Below are 19,247 nucleotides of genomic sequence, written 5' to 3' on the forward strand. Positions count from 1 at the left end.
GGGAAAGAACTAAGCACTTTCCTAAAAATAACTCTATTTCAAAATAGCCAAAAAGCTGCCATGGATAAGGGAAAGCTTTTCCTTACAAATGCTTTCCAGCTAATAAATAAATGAGAACTGATAAAACTAGAAAATCACACTTGTGCAATCCTTAATGAAATAATTGATTGGAAAGCAACAGTATCAATGGAAGAAACCACAAGATAATAGATTGCTGGCAAATTTTACACTGGTGCCACCAGGTGAATTTTCTGAATCTTAGCATCACTAAAAATGAGACATCCTAACATTACGTTCTTTCTTATGACCTTCTATGATGAACAAAGCAACACCTAGGAAGTTGAATCTGGGTCAAATCAAGTCTACAGAGGTAATTTGCACTTTACAGGAAAAATTTTAAATGACGTCACAAGTAACTGGTCAGAGAAATTCCTATAAAATAACTTTCTCTAACACAAGTCTGTGGCATGGTAAGAGTATAAAGGGGGATTACTTTAGCTTAAAAGACTCTTAAAAAATGAAACACAATGTGTGGACTCTATATGGACACGGATCCAAACAAATTAAGAACAAATAACCCTGACATTTTTTTGAGACAATTAAATGAAGTAAATCTATGGACTAGTTATTACAGAATTCTGAGAAATTTTGTTATTTTATCAATGTGATAACAGCACACATGTAAGAAAGTCATTTTTAGAAATGCATAAAGTACACAGGAGCGAAACAACATGATGGCTGAGTTTGCTTTAAAATATTTCAGGAAAAAAGGAAAAGAAAAGAAAATAGGGTAGGTAAAGCAGGTGACAAAATCTTAAAGTCATCAATCTAAGTTATGGGCATAGGAAGGTTCATTTAACTATGCACGCTACTTTTGTCTGTAACTGGCACTTTTCTTAATTAAAAGAGTAATTAATTTTTAACTAAAACTTAGAAAGTACAAAATACAGCAGGGTCAGGGAAGAGGAGAAATACACATTTCAAGTCCCTTAAGAAAACAGCTATAAAATCAAGAGAAACTTTGTACAAAAACTAAAGGAAAACCAAGAAAAGCATCAGGAAATCTTTCAGCCTGATTTCACAGTGACATAAAGAAATATCTGGGATTGACATATATACACTAATATGTATAAAATAGATAACTAATGAGAACCTGCTATATAGCATAAGGAACTCTACTCAGTGCTCTGTGGTGACCTAAATGGGAAGGAAATCCAAAAAAGAGGGGATATATGTATACATATAGCTGATTCACTTCGCTGTACAGCAGAAACTAACACAACATGGTAAAGCAACTATATCCCAACAAAAAGAAAAGAAAAAAAAAGAAAAAGAAATATCAAGGGAATTCCCTGGCGGTCCAGCGGTTAGGACTTGGTGCTTTCACTGCCATGGGTCCAGGTTCGATCCCTGATTGGGGAACTAAGATCCCACAAGCCAAAAAATATAAATATATATATCTCAAAAGAGGGAAATAAAATAATATTTTTAAATGCAGGTCTTCCAATTAAAAACATTATTTAAAAAATACCAACCTTATATAAGCATTGTTTTCTAGTAGGTTGGCATGTATTCCCTGTTAGAAGTAGCATGATAATTGATAGTTAGATTTGCAGGAAAGCGTATAAAAAAGTTTAACCCAAGTAAAGGTGAAATACTATGGAAAAGCACATTTTAAATCTATACAGTACTGTTATGCTATAGTGACAGTGAAATAAAACTGAACGTGACAACTGAATAACTTAGAAAGAAGAAAAGTTCTGATCTATGAAGAAAGATGCAGGAAAGGGAAAAAATTATTAGTCTGAGGGGTGAAAAGATGTTTGAGCTAAGCCTCACAGAAGACAGAACTCATTCTGATTTTCCACTAAAGAAAACAAAATTAACTGTACAAATTCAGCAGAAATACCTTCCTTAAATGACTATACATAATTCTGTGATAAAAGCTATACTAAGAAAATTAAATATGTCCTTCTGGATACTTACAATCTATAACCAAATGAGATAAAATACCTGGAAACCCTTTGTAAACTAAAAACTATTAATCACAGAAAATGAATTCTTAAAGTAGGACATGTCTTTCCTACCTTCATACAGAAAGTATTCTACTCAGTATGCTCTATTTTCAAATTTAATTTTCAAATAGAACATGAAAGTTTTATAATTACAAAGTATAACTTCTAAAAGGAATATTTAAAGCTAAATAATAAAGTTTAAATATCATACGGTTTGTTCTTGAAAGGTCTTAGGAGAACTACTTTCTTTCACAAGAAGAAGAAATAAATACAACCCTTCAGAGAGGAAAACTATGAGATGGTACCTTTAATTCCTGGTATACCATACAACATAAAACCTAAGCGTACCTAAGCTTCCTGGTATACCATACAACATAATATCTCCCTCCTATATTTATCAGTAATCTTTAGTAAACTTATATTAATTGGCTTCCTTAAGATACCAGAAGGATACTTACTACCAACCAAAACAATTTAATTGTAGAGTTGAACAACCGAAGTTAAGTTTTTAAACAATTAAACTAGGTTTCATAAATAACATTTCTCGGCAAAAGGCTATGTCACCAGAGAACCTGTCTTTCAAAATATAATTTTTACCCTCATGTGTTCTTCACCTACAAAAAAGCAATTCTGATAGAACTAGAGTATTTGCCAAAAATCACGAGTGATGACTTTAGATATAAAGATCCACACTCAATGAAAGTTTGAAGGTTTTCTAAGATTAAGGTATTGAACTCAAGACTATTTTTTACAAACTGTGTTGTTTTTTTTTTCTTTTTTTGCGGTATGCGGGCCTCTCACTGTTGTGGCCTCTTCCGTTGCAGAGCACAGGCTCAGCGGCCATGGTTCACGGGCCCAGCCGCTCTGCGGCATGTGGGATCTTCCCGGACCGGGGCACGAACCCGTGTCCCCTGCATCGGCAGGCGGACTCTCAACCACTGCGCCACCAGGGAAGCCCCTCAAGACTATTTTTTAACAGTACCTTGTGATGGTTGAAAAAATATTTCTGTTTCCTTTTTCTCCATATCTTCTTTATGTGGTTTATATCCTCTAATGAAGTCTTCTTGAAACACATGAAGCAACTGTGTATTTGAGCCACACTACAAATATGAAACAAGTAAAGTTTTATCTTTGAAATTCTGTATCTTCCACCCACTACCTCCCCAAGAACCCTAATATAAAACAGAAGAAAAAAACTCTCTAACAATTTCTATTCTTTATAGAATGACTAATTAGAGTGGAAAAAGCAAGAGAAAAAAATCATTAGATAAATTACTTTCAAAGATGCTATAGTCAACAGCAGAACTGTGAAACTCTAGTAAAAACAAATCAACAGGTCTGCATCTCAAAAAAAAAAAAAAAACAGTTAAGTAACCTAGGCCACTCTGAGTTCAAAAATATCAGGTCTCATGACTGGCTGGAGAAGGCCATGCAGACCATATTAAGCACACTACCATAGGCTCTTTTTCTAATTCTACTTGAAAACCAAAAAAAAACCCAGAAAGGTCCTCAAAGTATTTCCAATAAGTCTGTCTAGTGGGAATTATGAAGGATCCTATAACAGCCAGTAGGAATGACACATCTCTGAAGAAATGTATTTACATTTAAGTAACTAAGATTTCTAAAAGAATAGATGAAACATCACAGTCAGCTGATGCTACAAAATCATGTTTGGGACCACACAGAGAAGAAGAGTAAAGATAATCACAAATAGCTACTTAGAATCACAAAAGTGAACTGAAATTCAAGGAAAGGCTAAATCCAAACAAAAGCTTATTACGGAAGTAGGTCAAGACAATTTGATGGCTGCCCCACAGATTTCAAGGAAGGCAAGCAGCTATGATAACCTTGGCACTGAATGTATGGGCTATAATCTTAGAGAATAAAGCAAATCAGCCTCCTTTCATAGTACTGATAGAAGGAAATAAAATGACTATGACATTAGGTTGACCCACAAAATTTTTATGAAAGTTATAAGGTACTTTTATGTCTCTCCATAAAGAAACATAAAAAAATCCCTTCACATTCATAGCATAAAAGGTCACCTTCCCCAGGGAAGAAGAATAAATGAAAGAAAAGGGAAGGGTGACGCTTTCATGGATACAGAAATCATACAGCACACGGGAAACACAGAATGATTTATAAGCCTAAGCCATTTATCAGTGCTTGCAGTTTACCAGCCCTGTGACAAAGATAGCCACAAATGGAAAGGGAAAAATCTTCAAAAAGTATGAAGTAAAAAGCAAAATGCTAGGTGAAAGAGGTCTGTAATAATATCCCATGGTACAGAGTAGAGAAGGGGCTACACTGGGGAAATGAATTTAACTCGCAGTTCATTAAAAATTAAGACATTTATGGGTTGAAGCTAATACACTCTTCTCCCATATCCCTATAGAGTGAAAAAAAGGAAATCACAAGTTAAGGGTTTCCTAGGAGGCGTTAGTAATTTGAGTCTGGCAGCCACATTTCTGTTGCCATGAGCTGATGTGGTCATTTCTCTACATTGGTGGAAATTATGACATTTTCCCTAACAGAATGTGCAAGGCATCATGGAAAAATAATGACATAACACTGTGTTTATTTTTAAATATGGTTGGCTCTTTCTTCATTTCCTTGTTTGAAAATAGTTGGTAACTTCCTCATCAAAGTAACCTTTTTTCATATTTGGAATGAATATATTACTTCTATCCCCTTCAGTCCATAAACATGATCCTGAAGAAACAAATATGAGGGCTATGATGGGATTTACAAACTCCCTGTAGAGGGAAGGGTTCTCCTTCTTTTCTAGGTAGGGGCTAGGAAAGAACACTGCCTACACGAAAGACCTGTACTTAGAAAGTAAATGCATACTTTGATCCTACTTCTATCTTCATTTTAATGGATCTCATAGAAATATCTAATACTCAGCCTAACAAAGCAAACACTCTTAAAGCTGATGTCACCATCTACTGAGTTGAAATGAGTAACAATAGAAAAAGAAAAACCACAAACCATGCCTCTATGCAGCTGTACTGTATTTTCCTTCATGGTTTCCCTGACTGAATCAAATGACCTTTAAACAGGAAATAAGGCTACAGATACAATTCAACTGGAGAAAAAGAATTCGTAAATCATTGGAGATTTTCACTAAGGAAATCAAGAGAAGTTGGCTATATTTAGTATCAAACAAGAGAACTATTCTGCAATGAAATATAGTTGACTCTTGAACGGCACAGGTCCCCTTACGTGGGAAATTTTTTCAATAGTAATTATTACAGTACTACTCAATCTGCAGTTAACTGTATATGCAGATGCAGAACTGAGGATCCAGAAAGCTGACCGTAAGTTATATGTGGATTTTCTATAGTGAGAAGGGTCAGTGCTCCTAACCCCCAAGTTGTTCAAGGTTCAACTGTGTATCTTATGCATATTAAGCACTCTGGGATAAAGTATGTTAGTAACACCAATTCACAAGCATGGTTTTACTTGGTTGGTTATTGCATTGAGCTCAATAATGCACCCAGGTCGAGCAGTAGACTGTTGGCTCACAATGTTAAACACTTCTCCAATAAGTTTCTGTAAAAAAAAAAAAAAAAAAAAAAGTTAATGATCAACAACATATGAATCTACTGTCAATATGACACAGCATCTCGGACATTAAAGGCCCTTCTAAACATTCACTGACTAACAAATGGCAATTCATACATTCAAAGAAATATTTCAACTTTCTTTACTCATTCTCATTTTAAAAATTAACTAAGGAAAAAACTCTATAGTGTTTACATAAACAGTATATAACTTCAAGGCATCTAGTTCTTTGAACATGTCTTCATTTAGCAACCTTAATGCTCCATGAGAGATCTGGCTGAGGATCTAGCCCTATGCCTATGTGTATGGTTTGCAGATCTGCAACGCCATTTAAAAGTACAACCCTGCCAGATCGAAGATAAGGGCGAAGGTTGAGAAGTGGGACTCTGTGTCTTGGGATGGGGATGTGTAAACTAAGAGGAAGCCTAACTTTGAATCCCAAAACCCCAAAACCTTTCTGCTGAAAAAAGCAGTTTTCCCTCTCCCTCCTTCCAAGCAGCCTTCTCTAGCATAAAAACTGAGATGCCGGGTTTCCCTTGTGGCGCAGTGGTTGAGAGTCTGCCTGCCGATGCAGGGGACACGGGTTCATGCCCCGGTCCGGGAAGATCCCACATGCCGCGGAGCGGCTGGGTCCGTGAGCCATGGCCGCTGAGCCTGAGCATCCGGAGCCTGTGCTCCGCAACGGGAGAGGCCACAACAGTGAGAGGCCCGCGTACCGCCAAAAAAAAAAAAAAAAAAAAACTGAGATGCCCATTCTCCTCAGCACCACCTCCACTATTTACTACCTTCAGGCCACTAAGAGGAATAAGATCCCAGCTTAGCCTAGGAGTCTAAGTACAAGGTTGGCTATGGGAGAGCAGCATATACACCAGAGCTGTAGGATCTTTCCAATTTGTATCAGCAGAATTCCAGAGTGCATGAATGGGAAGAGATTATAGGGTTATTAGACAAAGGAGGACAAAATATGTGCTTGGGTAGGGCTGAATTTATTGTTATGGGTATATTCACCCAAGATTCAGGATTTAAAATGTTGGCTGAGACACCCGGAAGTGGTGCCAACGGTCTGCTGGGTTTGTCCACTTGAAATCTGGACTCAACTGTGGCCTACAGTTGGTGAGATTAAAACACCGGAATTTCTCTAACACATCATGAATCTTAGCTACTTAAAGTGTGGTCACTAGACCAGCAGCAACAGCTTTTCATAAACGCAGACTCTCAGACCCCAAAGCTAACACATCTGCATTTTAACAAGCTCTCCAGATGATTCATGTGCCACCCCAACAGACTCCCCGTCGTCTCCATGCGTCCAGTACCCATCAACTACTCCCCATCCTGCAGATTAACCACTTTACCTCCCTGTCCAAAAATCTCTAGTGCCCCTAAATCCACAGAGTAAAATTCAAAATTCAAGATGTTTCTCATGGAATTCAAAAAAAAAAAGTTAGTCTCTACTCAGATCTACTAAAAATCTCATTTGAGGAAGAGCACAGCATGTGTCAACTTCTTGCTATACTTTAACTCAATATTAGTAGAGGAAGTAACTAGGAAAACTGCTGCTCTGACTTAAAAGGAAAAAAATGAGAATAATGGAAACCTGACAGAAAGTCATCATGTTATCTTAAGAGTTTAAGGTCAACAATAAGGGTAAGGCTCTGTAGTCTGTATTTTAAAAAGGCAAAAATCTCAGAATTAGGCAAGAATCTCAAAAATTTCAGCATGAGGCTCTGAAAGTCAAAGTGGCTCAAGGAGTCTGGAGGCTCAAGAGACTTTGAAGGTTTCTGACTATGCAACTGCAGATATAACTTATGAGGAAAACAACTTGGTCAGTTTAGTGAGTTGAATAGTATCCCCTCAAAAACTCAGGTCCACCCAGAATCTCAGAATGTAATCTTATTTGGAAATGGGATGTTTGCAAATACAATCTGTTTAAGGTAAGGTCACATGGGATCAGGGAGATAAATCAAATGGCTGGTGTCCATATAAGGAGAGGAGAGGACACTCAGAGAAAATAAAGCTGCGTGAAAACAGAGACAGAGACTACAGTGCTACAGCTTCAAGTCTAGGAGCACCAAGTATTGCCAAGAGCCACCAGAAGCTAGAAGAGGCAAGAAAGCTTCTTCCCCTAGAGCCTTCAGGAAGAACATGGACCTGCTAACACCTTGATTTCAGACTAAATGTACTGCAAATATAAATATATTTGCATACTAAATATATGCAAACAGCAGAACTGCAGAACATGTGAAACAAAAACTCATAGAACTGAAAGGAGAAATGGACAAATTCACAATTACAGTTGGAGACTTCAACACCCTTCTCACAACAGCTGATAGAGAGCTACGCAAAAAATTAGCGAAGGGGCTTCCCTGGTGGTGCAGTGGTTAGGAATCCACCTGCCAATGCAGGGGACACGGGTTCAAGCCCAGGTCTGGGAAGATCCCACATGCCGTGCAGCAACTAAGCCCACGTGCCACAACTACTGAAGCATGCACACCTAGAGCCCATGCTCCACAACAAGAGAAGCCACTGCAATGAGAAGCCCATGCACCACAACGAGCCCCTGCTCGCTGCAACTAGAGAAAGCCTGCATGCAGCAACGAAGACCCAACACAGCCAAAAGTAAAATAAATTAAAAAAAAAACTTAGCAAAGAACTAGAAGAACTCAACAATACCATCAATCAAAACAGAATCAGACATTGACAGAACACCCAATCCAACAACAGCAGAATATATACTTTTCAAGTGCCATGAAATGTATACTAAGATACACCATGTTCTGGGCCATAAAACAAACCTCAATACATGTAAAAGGAATAAAATCATAAGAGTGTGTTCTCCTACCACAATGGGATCAAACTAGAAGTCAGTAACAGGATAACAGGAAAATCTCTAAACACTTGAAACTAAATAGCGTACTTCTAAATAATCCATGGAATAGGAATTCTCAAGGAAAATCATAGTGAACTGAATGAAAATAAAAATCCTACTTATAATGCTTCTCAGGACTGAGACAAAAACTTATAGCACTAAATGCATACATTACAAAATAAGAACAGGGGAGACCCTCAAGATGGCGGAGGACTAAGACGTGGAGATCGTCTTCCTCCCCACAAATACATCAGAAATACATCTACATGTGTAACTGCTCCTACAAAACACCTACTGAATGCTGGCAGAAGACCTCAGACTTCCCAAAAGGCAAGAAACTCCACACGTATGTGAGTAGGGCAAAAGAAAAAAGAAAAAACGAGACAAAAGAATACGGTTGGAACCTGCACCTCTGGGAGGGAGCAGTGAAGGAGGAAAAGTTTCCACACACTAGGAAGCCCCTTCACTGGTAGAGATGGGGTGGGCGGGGGAGATGTTTCGGAGCCACGGAGGAGAGCTCAGCAACAAGGGTACAGAGGGCAAAGTGGACAGATTCCCGCAGAGAGGATCAGTGCTGACCAGCACTCACCAGCCTGAGAGGCTTGTCTGCTCACCCACCAGGGCAGGTAGGGGATGGGAGCTGAGGCTCAGATTTCGGAGGTCAGATCCCAGGGAGAGGACTGGGGTTGGCTGCGTGAACACAGCCTGAAGGGGGCTAGTGCGCCACGGCTAGCCGGGAGGGAGTCTGGGGGAAAGTCTGGAACTGCCTAAGAGGCAAGGGACCACTGTTTCGGTGTGCACGAGGAGAGGGGATTCAGAGCACCGCCTAGATGAGGTCCAGAGACGGGCGCAAGCCGTGCCTATCAGTGCGGACACCAGAGACGGGCATGAAACGCTAAGGCTGCTTCTGCAGCCACTAAGAAGCCTGTGTGCAAGCACAGGTCACTATCCACACCTCCCCTCCCAGAAGCCTGTGCAGCCCGCCACTGCCAGGGTCCCATGATCCAGAGGCAACTTCCCCGGGAGAATACATGGTGCACCTCAGGCTGTTGCAACGTCACACCAGCCTGTGCCACTGCAGGCTCGCCCCGCATTCCATACCCTCCCTGCCCCTGGTATGAGTGAGCCAGAGCCCCCTAATCAGCTGCTACTTTAACCCCATCCTGTCTGAGCGGAAGAATAGATGCCCTCAGGTGACCTACATGCATAGGCGGGGCCAAATCCAAAGCTGAACCCCAGGAGCTGCGCAACCAAAGAAGAGAAAGGGAAATCTCTCCCAGCAGCCTCAGGAGCAGCAGATGAAAGCTCCACAATCAACTTGATGTACCCTGCATCTGTGGAATACCGAAGTAGACAACAAATCATCCCAAAATTGAGGTGGTGGACGTTGGGAGCAACTGTAGACTTGGGGTTTGCTTTCTGCATCTAATTTTTTTCTGGTTTTATCTTTACATTAGTTTAGTATTTAGAGTTTATTATTATTGGTAGACTTGTTTATTGATTTGGTTGCTCTCTTCCTTTTTTTTTAATACATATATATTTTTTTTTCCCTTTTTCCCTTTTTGGAGTGTGCATGTGTATATTTCTTTGTGTGATTTCTGCCTGTATACCTTTGTTTTTACCATTTATCCTAGGGTTCTGTCTGTCCGTTTTCTTTGTTGTGTTCTTTTTGTTTGTTTGTCTTATTAGTATAGTTTTTAGCGCTTGCTATCATTGGTGGATTTGTATTTTGGTTTGGTTGCTCTCTTCTTTCTTTTCTTTATTACTTTTTAACGTTTTTTATTTTTAATAATTTAAAAAAATTTTATTTTAATAACCTTATTTTATTTTATTTTATTTTTTCTTTCTTTCCTTTTTTCTCCCTTTTCTTTCAGCCGTGTGGCTGGCAGGGTCTTGGTGCTCCGGCCAGAGGTCAGACCTGAGCCTGTGAAGTGGGAAAGCTGAGTTCAGGACATTGGTCCACCATAGACCTCCAAGCTCCATGTAGTATCAGATAGCAAAACCTCTCCCAGGGATCTCCATCTCAACGCTAAAACCCAGCTCCACTCAATGACCAGCAAGCTACAGTGCTGGACACCCTATGCCAAACAACTAGGAAGACGGAAGACAACACCACCCATTAGCAGAGAGGCTGTCTAAAATCATAATAAGGTCACAGACACACCAAAATACACCACCAGATGCGGTCCTGCCCACCAGAAAGACAAGATCCAGCCTCATCCACCAAAACACAGACACCAGTCCCCACCACCAGGAAGCCTACACAACCCACTGAACCAACCCTAGCCACTGGGGACAGACACCAAAAACAACGGGAACTACGAACCTGCAGCCTGCGAAAAGGAGACCCCAAACACAGTAAGTTAAGCAAAACGAGAAGACAGAGAAACACACAACAGATGAAGGAGCAAGGTAAACACCCACCAGACCAAACAAATGAAGAGGAAATAGGCAGTCTACCTGAAAAAGAATTCAGAGTAATGATAGTAAAGATGATCCCAAATCTTGGAAATGGAATGGAGAAAATACAAGAAACGTTTAACAAGGAACTAGAAGAACCAAAGAGCAAACAAACAATGATGAACAACACAATAAATGAAATTAAATATTCTCTAGAAGGAATCAATAGCAGAATAACTGAGGCAGAAGAACGGATAAGTTACCTAGAAGATAAAATAATGGAAATAACTACCGCAGAGCAGAATAAAGAAAAATGAATGAAAAGAATGGAGGACGGTCTCAGAGACCTCTGGGACAACATTAAACGCACCAACATTCAAATTATAGGAGTCCCAGAAGAAGAAGAGAAAAAGAAAGGGACTGAGAAAATATTTGAAGAGATTATAGTTGAAAACTTCACTAATATGGGAAAGGAAATAGTTAATCAAGTCCAGGAAGCACAGAGAGTCCCATACAGGATAAATCCAAGAAGAAACACGCCAAGACACATATTAATCAAAATATCAAATATTAAATACAAAGAAAAAATATTATAAGTAGCAAGGGAAAAACAACAAATAACATACAAGGGAATCCCCATAAGGTTAACAGCTGATCTTTCAGCAGAAACTCTGCAAGCCAGAAGGGAGTGGCAGGACATATTTAAAGTGATGAAAGGGAAAAACCAAGATTATTCTACCCAGCAAGGATCTCATTCAGATTCAACAGAGAAATTAAAACCTTTACATACAAGCAAAAGCTAAGAGAATTCAGCACCACCAAACCAGCTTTACAACAAATACCAAAGGAACTTCTCTAGGCAAGCAACACAAGAGAAGGAAAAGACCTACAATAACAAACCCAATTAAGAAAATGGGAATAGGAACATACATATCGATAATTACCTTAAATGTAAATGGATTAAATGCTCCCACCAAAAGACACAGACTGGCTGAATGGATACAAAAAAGACCCATATATATGCTGTTTACAAGAGACCCACTTCACACCTAGGGACACATACAGACTGAAAATGAGGGGATGGAAAAAGATATTCCATGCAAGTGGAAATCAGAAGAAAGCTGGAGCAGCAATTCTCATATCAGATAAAATATAGACTTTAAAATAAAGATTATTACAAGAGACATAGAAGGACACTACATAATGATCAAGGGATCAATCCAAGAAGAAGATATAACAATCTTAAGTATTTATGCATCCAACACAGGAGCACTTCAATACATAAGGCAAATGCTATCAGCCATAAAAGGGGAAATCAACAGTAACACAATCATAGTAGGGGACTTTAACACCCTACTTTCACCAATGGACAGATCATCCAAAAAGAAAATAAATAAGGAAACACAAGCTTTAAATGACACATTAAACACATTAATTAAACAATTAATTTGTAAATATCAAATTAATTTATATTTACAGGACATTCCATCCAAAAACAACAGAATACACTTTCTTCTCAAGTGCTCATGGAACATTCTCCACGATAGATCATATCCTGGGTCACAAATCAAGCCTCGGTAAATTTAAGAAAACTGAAATCATATCAATTATCTTTTCTGACCACAGTGTTATGAGACTAGATATCAATTACAGGAGAAAAGTCTGTAAAAAATACAAACACATGGAGACTAAACAATACACTAGTTAATAACCAAGAGACCAGTGAGGAAATCAAAAAATTCCTAGAAACAAATGACAATGAAAACTCGAAGACCCAAAACCTATGGGATGTGGCAAAAGCCGTTCTAAGAGGGAAGTTTATAGCAATACAATCCTAGCTCAAGAAACAAGAAACATCTAAGAAAACAACCTAATCTTACACCTAAAACAATTAGAGAGAGAACAAAAAAAAACCCCAAACTTAGCAGAAGGAAATAAATCATAAAGATCAGATCAGAAATAAATGAAAAAGAAATGAAGGAAATGACAGCCAAGATCAATTAAACTAAAAGCTGGTTCTTTGAGAAGATAAACAAAATTGATAAACCATTAGCCAGACTCATCAGGAAAAAAAGGGAGAAGACTCAAATCAATAGAATTACAAATGAAAAAGGAGAGGTAACAACTGACACTGCAGAAATACAAAGAATTATGAGAGATTACTACGAGCACCTATATGCCAATAAAATGGACAACCTGGAAGAAATGGACAAATTCTTAGAAAAGCACAACCTTCTGAGACTGAACCAGGAAGAAACAGAAAATATAAACAGACTGATCAGAAGCATTGAAATTGAGACTGTGATTTAAAATCTGCCAACAAACAAAAGCCCAGGACCAAATAGCTTCACAGGCAAATTCTATCAAACATTTAGAGAAGAGCTAACACCTATCCTTCTCAAACTCTTCCAAAATACAGCAGAAGGAGGAACACTCCAAAACTCATTCTACGAGGCCACCATCACCCTGATACCAAAACCAGACAAAGATGCCACAAAGAAAGAAAACTATCACTGATGAACATAGATGCAAAAATCCTCAACGAAATACTAGCAAACATTATCCAATAACACATTAAAAGGATCATACACCATGATCAAATGGGGTTTATCCCAGGAATGCAAGGATTTACCAATATACACAAATCAATCAATGTGAAAATCCATATTAACAAATTGAAGGAGAAAAACCATATCATCATCTCAATAGATGCATAAAAAGCTTTTGACAAAATTCAACACCTGTTTATGATAAAAAACCCTCCAGAAAGTAGGCACAGAGGGAACTTACCTCAACATAATAAAGGCCATATATGACAAACACACAGCCAACATCATTCTCAATGGTGAAAAACTGAAACCATTTCCTCTAAGATCAGGTACACGACAAGGATGTCCACTCTCACCACTGTTATTCAACATAGTTTTGGAAGTTTTAGCCACAGCAATCAGAGAAAAAAAAGAAATAAAAGGAATCCAAATTGGAAAAAGAAGTAAAGTTGTCACTCTTTGCAGATGACATGATACTATATATAGAGAATCCTAAAGATGCTACCAGAGAACTACTAGAGCTAATCAACGAATCTGGTAAAGTTGCAGGATACAAAATTAATGCACAGAGATCTCTGGCATTCCTATACACTAATGATGAAAAATCTGAAAGGGAAATTAAGGAAACACTTCCATTTACCACTGCAACAAAAAGAATAAAATACCTATGAATAAACCTACGTAACGAGACAAAAGACCTGTATGCAGAAATCTATAAGACACTGATGAAAGAAATTAAAGATGATACAAATAGATGGAGAGATATACCATGTTCTTGGATTGGAAGAATCAACATTGTGAAAATGACTATACTACCCAAAGCAATCTACAGATTTAGTGCAATTTCTATCAAAATACCAATGGCATTTTTCACAGAACTACAACAAAAAATTTCACAATTTGTATGGAAACACAAAAGACCCTGAATAGCCAAAGCAATCTTGAGAAAGAAAAATGGAGCTGGAGGAATCAGGCTCCTGGACTTCAGACTATAGTACAAAGCTACAGTAATCAAGACAGTATGGTACTGGCACAAAAACAGAAACATACATCAATGGAACAGGATAGAAAGCCCAGAGATAAACCTATGCACATATGGTCACCTTATCTTTGATAAAAGAGGCAAGGATATACAACGGAGAAAAGACAGCCTGTTCAATAAGTGGTGCTGGGAAAATTGGACAGCTACATGTAAAAGAATGAAATTAGAACACTCCCTAACACCATACACAAAAGTAAACTCAAAGGGGATTAAAGACCTAAATGTAAGACCAGACACTATAAAACTCTTAGAGGAAAACATAGACAGAACACTCTGACATAAATCACAGCAAGATCCTTTTTGACCCACCTCCTATGGAAATGGAAAAAAAACAAGAATAAACAAATGGGACCTAATGAAACTTCAAAGCTTTTGCACAGCAAAGGAAAACATAAACAAGACGAAAAGACAACACTCAGAATGGGAGAAAATATTTGCAAACGAAGCAACTGACAAAGGATTAATCTCCAAAATTTACAAGCAGCTCATGCAGCACAATATCCAAACAACCCACTCCAAAAATGGGCAGAAGACCTAAACAGACATTTCTCCAAAGAAGATATACAGATTGCCAACAAACACATGAAAGGATGCTCAACATCACTAATCATTAGAGAAATGCAAATCAAAACTAAAATAAGGCATCCCCTCACACCAGTCAGAATGGCCATCATTAAAAAATCTACTAACAATAAATGCTGCAGGGAGTGTAGAGAAAAGGGAACTCTCTTGCATTGTTGGTGGGAATGTAAAGTGGTACAGCCACTATGGAGAACAGTATGGAGGTTCCTTTAAAAACTAAAAATAGGACTACCATATGACCCAGCAATCCCACTACTGGGCATATACCCTGAGAAAACCAGACTTCAAAAAGAGTCATGTACCACAATGTTCATTGCAGCTCTATTTACAATAGCCAGGACATGGAAGTAACCTAAGTGTCCATCGACAGATGAATGGATAAAGAAGATGTGGCACATATATACAATGGAATATTACTCAGCCATAAAAAGAAATGAAATTGAGTTATTTGTAGTGAGTGGATGGACCTAGAGTCTCTCATACAGAGTGAAGTCAGTCAGAAAGAGAAAAACAAATACCATATGCTAATACAAAGATATGGAATCAAAAAAAAAAAAAGTGGTTCTAATGAACCTAGGGACAGGACAGGAATAAAGACACAGACGTAGAGAATAGATTTGAGGACATGGCTAGGTGGAATGGTAAGCTGGGACAAAGCGATAGAGTGGCATGTACATATATACACTACCAAATGTAAAATAGATAGGTAGTGGGAAGAAGCCGCATAGCACAGGGAGATCAGCTCGGGGCTGTGTGTCCACCTAGAGGGGTGGGATAGGGAGGGTGGGAGGGAGGGAGACACAAGAGGGAGGAGATATGGGGATATATGTGTATGTATAGCTGATTCACTTTGTTATAAAGCAGAAACTAACACACCATTGTAAAGCAATTATACTCCAGTAAAGATGTTAAAAAAATAATAATGTAAGATATTCACTACATGTTGAAATTCTGTTTTGGATATATTGGATTAATGAAAACATGCTATAAAAGTAATATCACCAGTTTCTTTTCACTTTTAAATGGTTGCTAGAAAATTTTTAAGTTACATGTATGGCTCACTTTATATTTCTATTGTACATTGCTGTTCTAGAAGCATCAAGAGAAAGAGCGAGAGAGGGAGGGGTTACTAATAAAAGAATAAGAGTATTATAGGTATAAGACCTCTTATCAAAACACTGGAGGACAGAAATAACAGTCTCTAAATTTCTGAGGGCAAAAAAAAGATCTTAAATCTAGAATTTAATATCCAGCCAAACTTATCAATTAAATATGAAGGGAAAGGGACTTCCCTCGTGGTCCAGCAGTTAAGACTCTGTGCTCCCAATGCAGGGAGCCCAGGTTCAATCCCTACTCAGGGAACTAGATCCCACATGCTGCAACTAAGAGTCTGTATGCCGCAAATAAGACCCGGGGCAGCCAAATAAATATTTTAAAAAATAAATATGAAGGTAAAATAAACACTTTTCCAGCCATGTTGGATTCAGACTGATTTCAGAATCCTTATCTACCAGGCAACCTTTCTTTTTAAAAAATTTACAGTATTTGAGGATGTAATCTATCGACAGTACAGGAGAGAAAAGCAGCTCATGGTCCAGGAAACAGTGGTGGAATTCCAGGTGTGAAACGAAGAGGATGACACATCTGCAGCAACCCGAAAAACACAGCTCAAATTAAAACACCAGCTCAAAAGACCCTAAAAGGAATTCCTCCAAGAAGAGAAAGAGGAAGATTTAACAGGCAGGACAATTAAGAAGCTGGGAGCTCTTAGCCCAGTGGGGAAGAAGACTTAGGTTTTTTTTTTTTCCTCTCAACAAGAAAAAAGAAGCCCAAGAAATTAGAAATGCCAAGAAAACAACTGAAAAATTAGAGAAAAAAAGTTTTGATTCAAATACAAGACGAGCAAAACTGTGGCCTGATCACTTGATGGAATATAATAGAGGTCATTTGACTTTAACCCTTTGGACATTCTCCGTTGAGAGAATCTGTGACAAATCAGTGACAAATAGTTGAAATGATCACATTTACATAATTGTAATTAGATGGTTACTAGTTTCAATTTTTAAAATCAAACCATAAGACCTAATTTTAGTTATAGAATAGAACATGCATGTCATAAAAGACATTGTAAAGGTAACGCTCCAGCTGGCAGAAGTCAAGTTGAGAGCAGGAGGAGGGAAGGGTGAGTGCAGGGGTGCAACTTTCTTCATTTTACTTTGGGATGATACAAGAGATACTGTGTAAAGAAGACGGAACGAAAATACAGGATTATGTATACATCACTTAAAAGTATAAAGGCAGCTAATAGAAAAACCACACACACTAATACAACTAGCAAAACTCAGTGGAGAGAGAGAGGCAAGTGGAATGTGAGCTGAATTCCCTGTCTATCAAAGAAGATGGAAATGACTTGATTTCTACTGCTGGTAAATTAAGAAACTGAAATCTAAGCATATCATTTAGAATTATGGTGGTAACTTATCAAAAGAATTAAAAACAAAAGGTTTAAAGAGGTTTCCAATAAAGTGTGGGACTTGGATAGGGGAGGTGATGCAGAGTTTTTATTTAATAACAGTACAGTATATGCTGTTTGAATTTTGAAACTGTGCACACATTTAAAAATGTTTTTGAAAATACATTTATAAAAACTTGATGTTAATAGGTATAAAGAAAGCCTCAATTAAAGAGTAATTCTTCCCTAAAAAAAAAAAAGAAAATAAGAACAGTTTCAAATCAAGAATCTAAGCTCCACCTGCTATATAAAATAAAGAAAGAAAGAAAAGAACAAAAGAAAAGGAAAAAATAAAAGAATCTAAGCTCCTAGGACTTCTCTGGCAGTCCAGTGGTTAAGACTTCATGCTTCCACCACAGGGGGCACGGGTTCGATCCCTGGTTCAGGAACTAAGATACAACATGCTGCACAACTTGGCCAAAAAAAAAAAAAAAACCAGAACCTAAGCTCCTATCTCAAGAAACCTAGTAAACGAAAACCAAAATAAATCAAGCGTAAGGAAGAAAATAATAAAGATAGGGCAGATACTAATGAAAATTAAAACAAAACCAAAGCATTCAGTGAAACAAATAGCTGGTTCTTTAAAAACATCAATAAATTAACAAACTTCCAGCTGAAAAGAAAAAAAGAGGGAAGATGCTAATAACCATATTGTTAGCATGTGCCCCTGATGTAACACAAGAAGCGTACTTCACACACCTGAGGTATTTTTCCCCAAAACTCATAACTCCAGTCTAACCATGAGAAAAACAGCAGACAAACTCAAGTCAAAGGAAAATACAATAAAATATCTCACCGGTACTACCCAAAACTGTCAAGGTCATGAGAAAAAGCTGATGAAGATGAAGAAAACTTAGAAACTGTCCAAGATCAGAGAAGACTTAGGAGACATGACAACTAAATGTAATATGGTTTTGTGGATGAAGTCCTGGAACATTAGTGGAAAAGGACATTTGTGGGAAAAAAATCAGTTAAGTCTTAATAAAGTCTGGGGTTTAATTAATCATATCACACCAATAACTGTTTCTTAGTTGTGACAAATGTATTCTGGTAATATAAGATGTTAACGATAGGGGTATATGGAAACTGCAGTATATCTCCAACTTTTCTGTAAACCTAAAACTATTCTAAAATTAAAGATTTGTTTGAAAAATTAAGTCACTGAATTAATTATTGTTTTCAGAGTACAAAGAGAAAGAGAAAGATAGGCTCATTAACAGAGGCTGATGGTTTAATGTTAATAAAGATCAGGAGAATAAAGAACTCCTAATTCCTACTTTGTCTCTGGTCTTCTATTTCAAGAATTTAGCTTGCAAAAGTAAAAAGGACCAAAAATTTTCTACAATGAATAAGTATTACTTTTTAAGTTTAAAAAAAATAATGAAAAAGGAGGGTTTAAGAAAAAAGTACATTGGTGAGTACATTGGAGCAGAAGACCAAGATAAATTTTAGAATTCCAAGAATGTATCCAACTGCTCTAAATGAATGTATACTTTCCTGGAAAAGATAATGCCCAGGTTATTGAGAAATTTTGCCAATGAGAACAATGAACTACAGAGGATGTTCTCTCTGAGAAATCATGGGGATTGCCACAGCCAAAAGACTAAAAACAGGCAAAGATTCCAGTTTTCAAAAAGGAAAATAACATACTTCTGTAAGTCAGAATAAAGAGCCTGATGTCTATCTAGTACAACGTTTTAGTCATCAAGAGACA

General features: G+C 37.7%; 1 protein-coding gene across 8 annotated transcripts in view; it reads right to left on the bottom strand.

Annotated features, from left to right (window-relative positions):
- The window catches only part of DMXL2 (Dmx like 2), a gene marked incomplete at both ends in the record, with an annotated part of 159,764 nt that overhangs the window by 69,592 nt on the left and 70,925 nt on the right, over positions 1 to 19,247 (bottom strand). For all 8 annotated transcript variants that reach the window (XM_082647540.1, XM_082647539.1, XM_082647536.1 and 5 more), the window contains 2 exons: positions 2,998 to 3,115; positions 5,481 to 5,570. In XM_082647540.1, the coding sequence (XP_082503666.1) occupies positions 2,998 to 3,115; positions 5,481 to 5,570 (208 nt within the window). The remainder of the gene's footprint in view (positions 1 to 2,997; positions 3,116 to 5,480; positions 5,571 to 19,247) is intronic.

This window comes from Grampus griseus (assembly GCF_964374135.1).
Source record: "Grampus griseus genome assembly, chromosome: 2".
Lineage (NCBI taxonomy): Eukaryota > Metazoa > Chordata > Mammalia > Artiodactyla > Delphinidae > Grampus > Grampus griseus.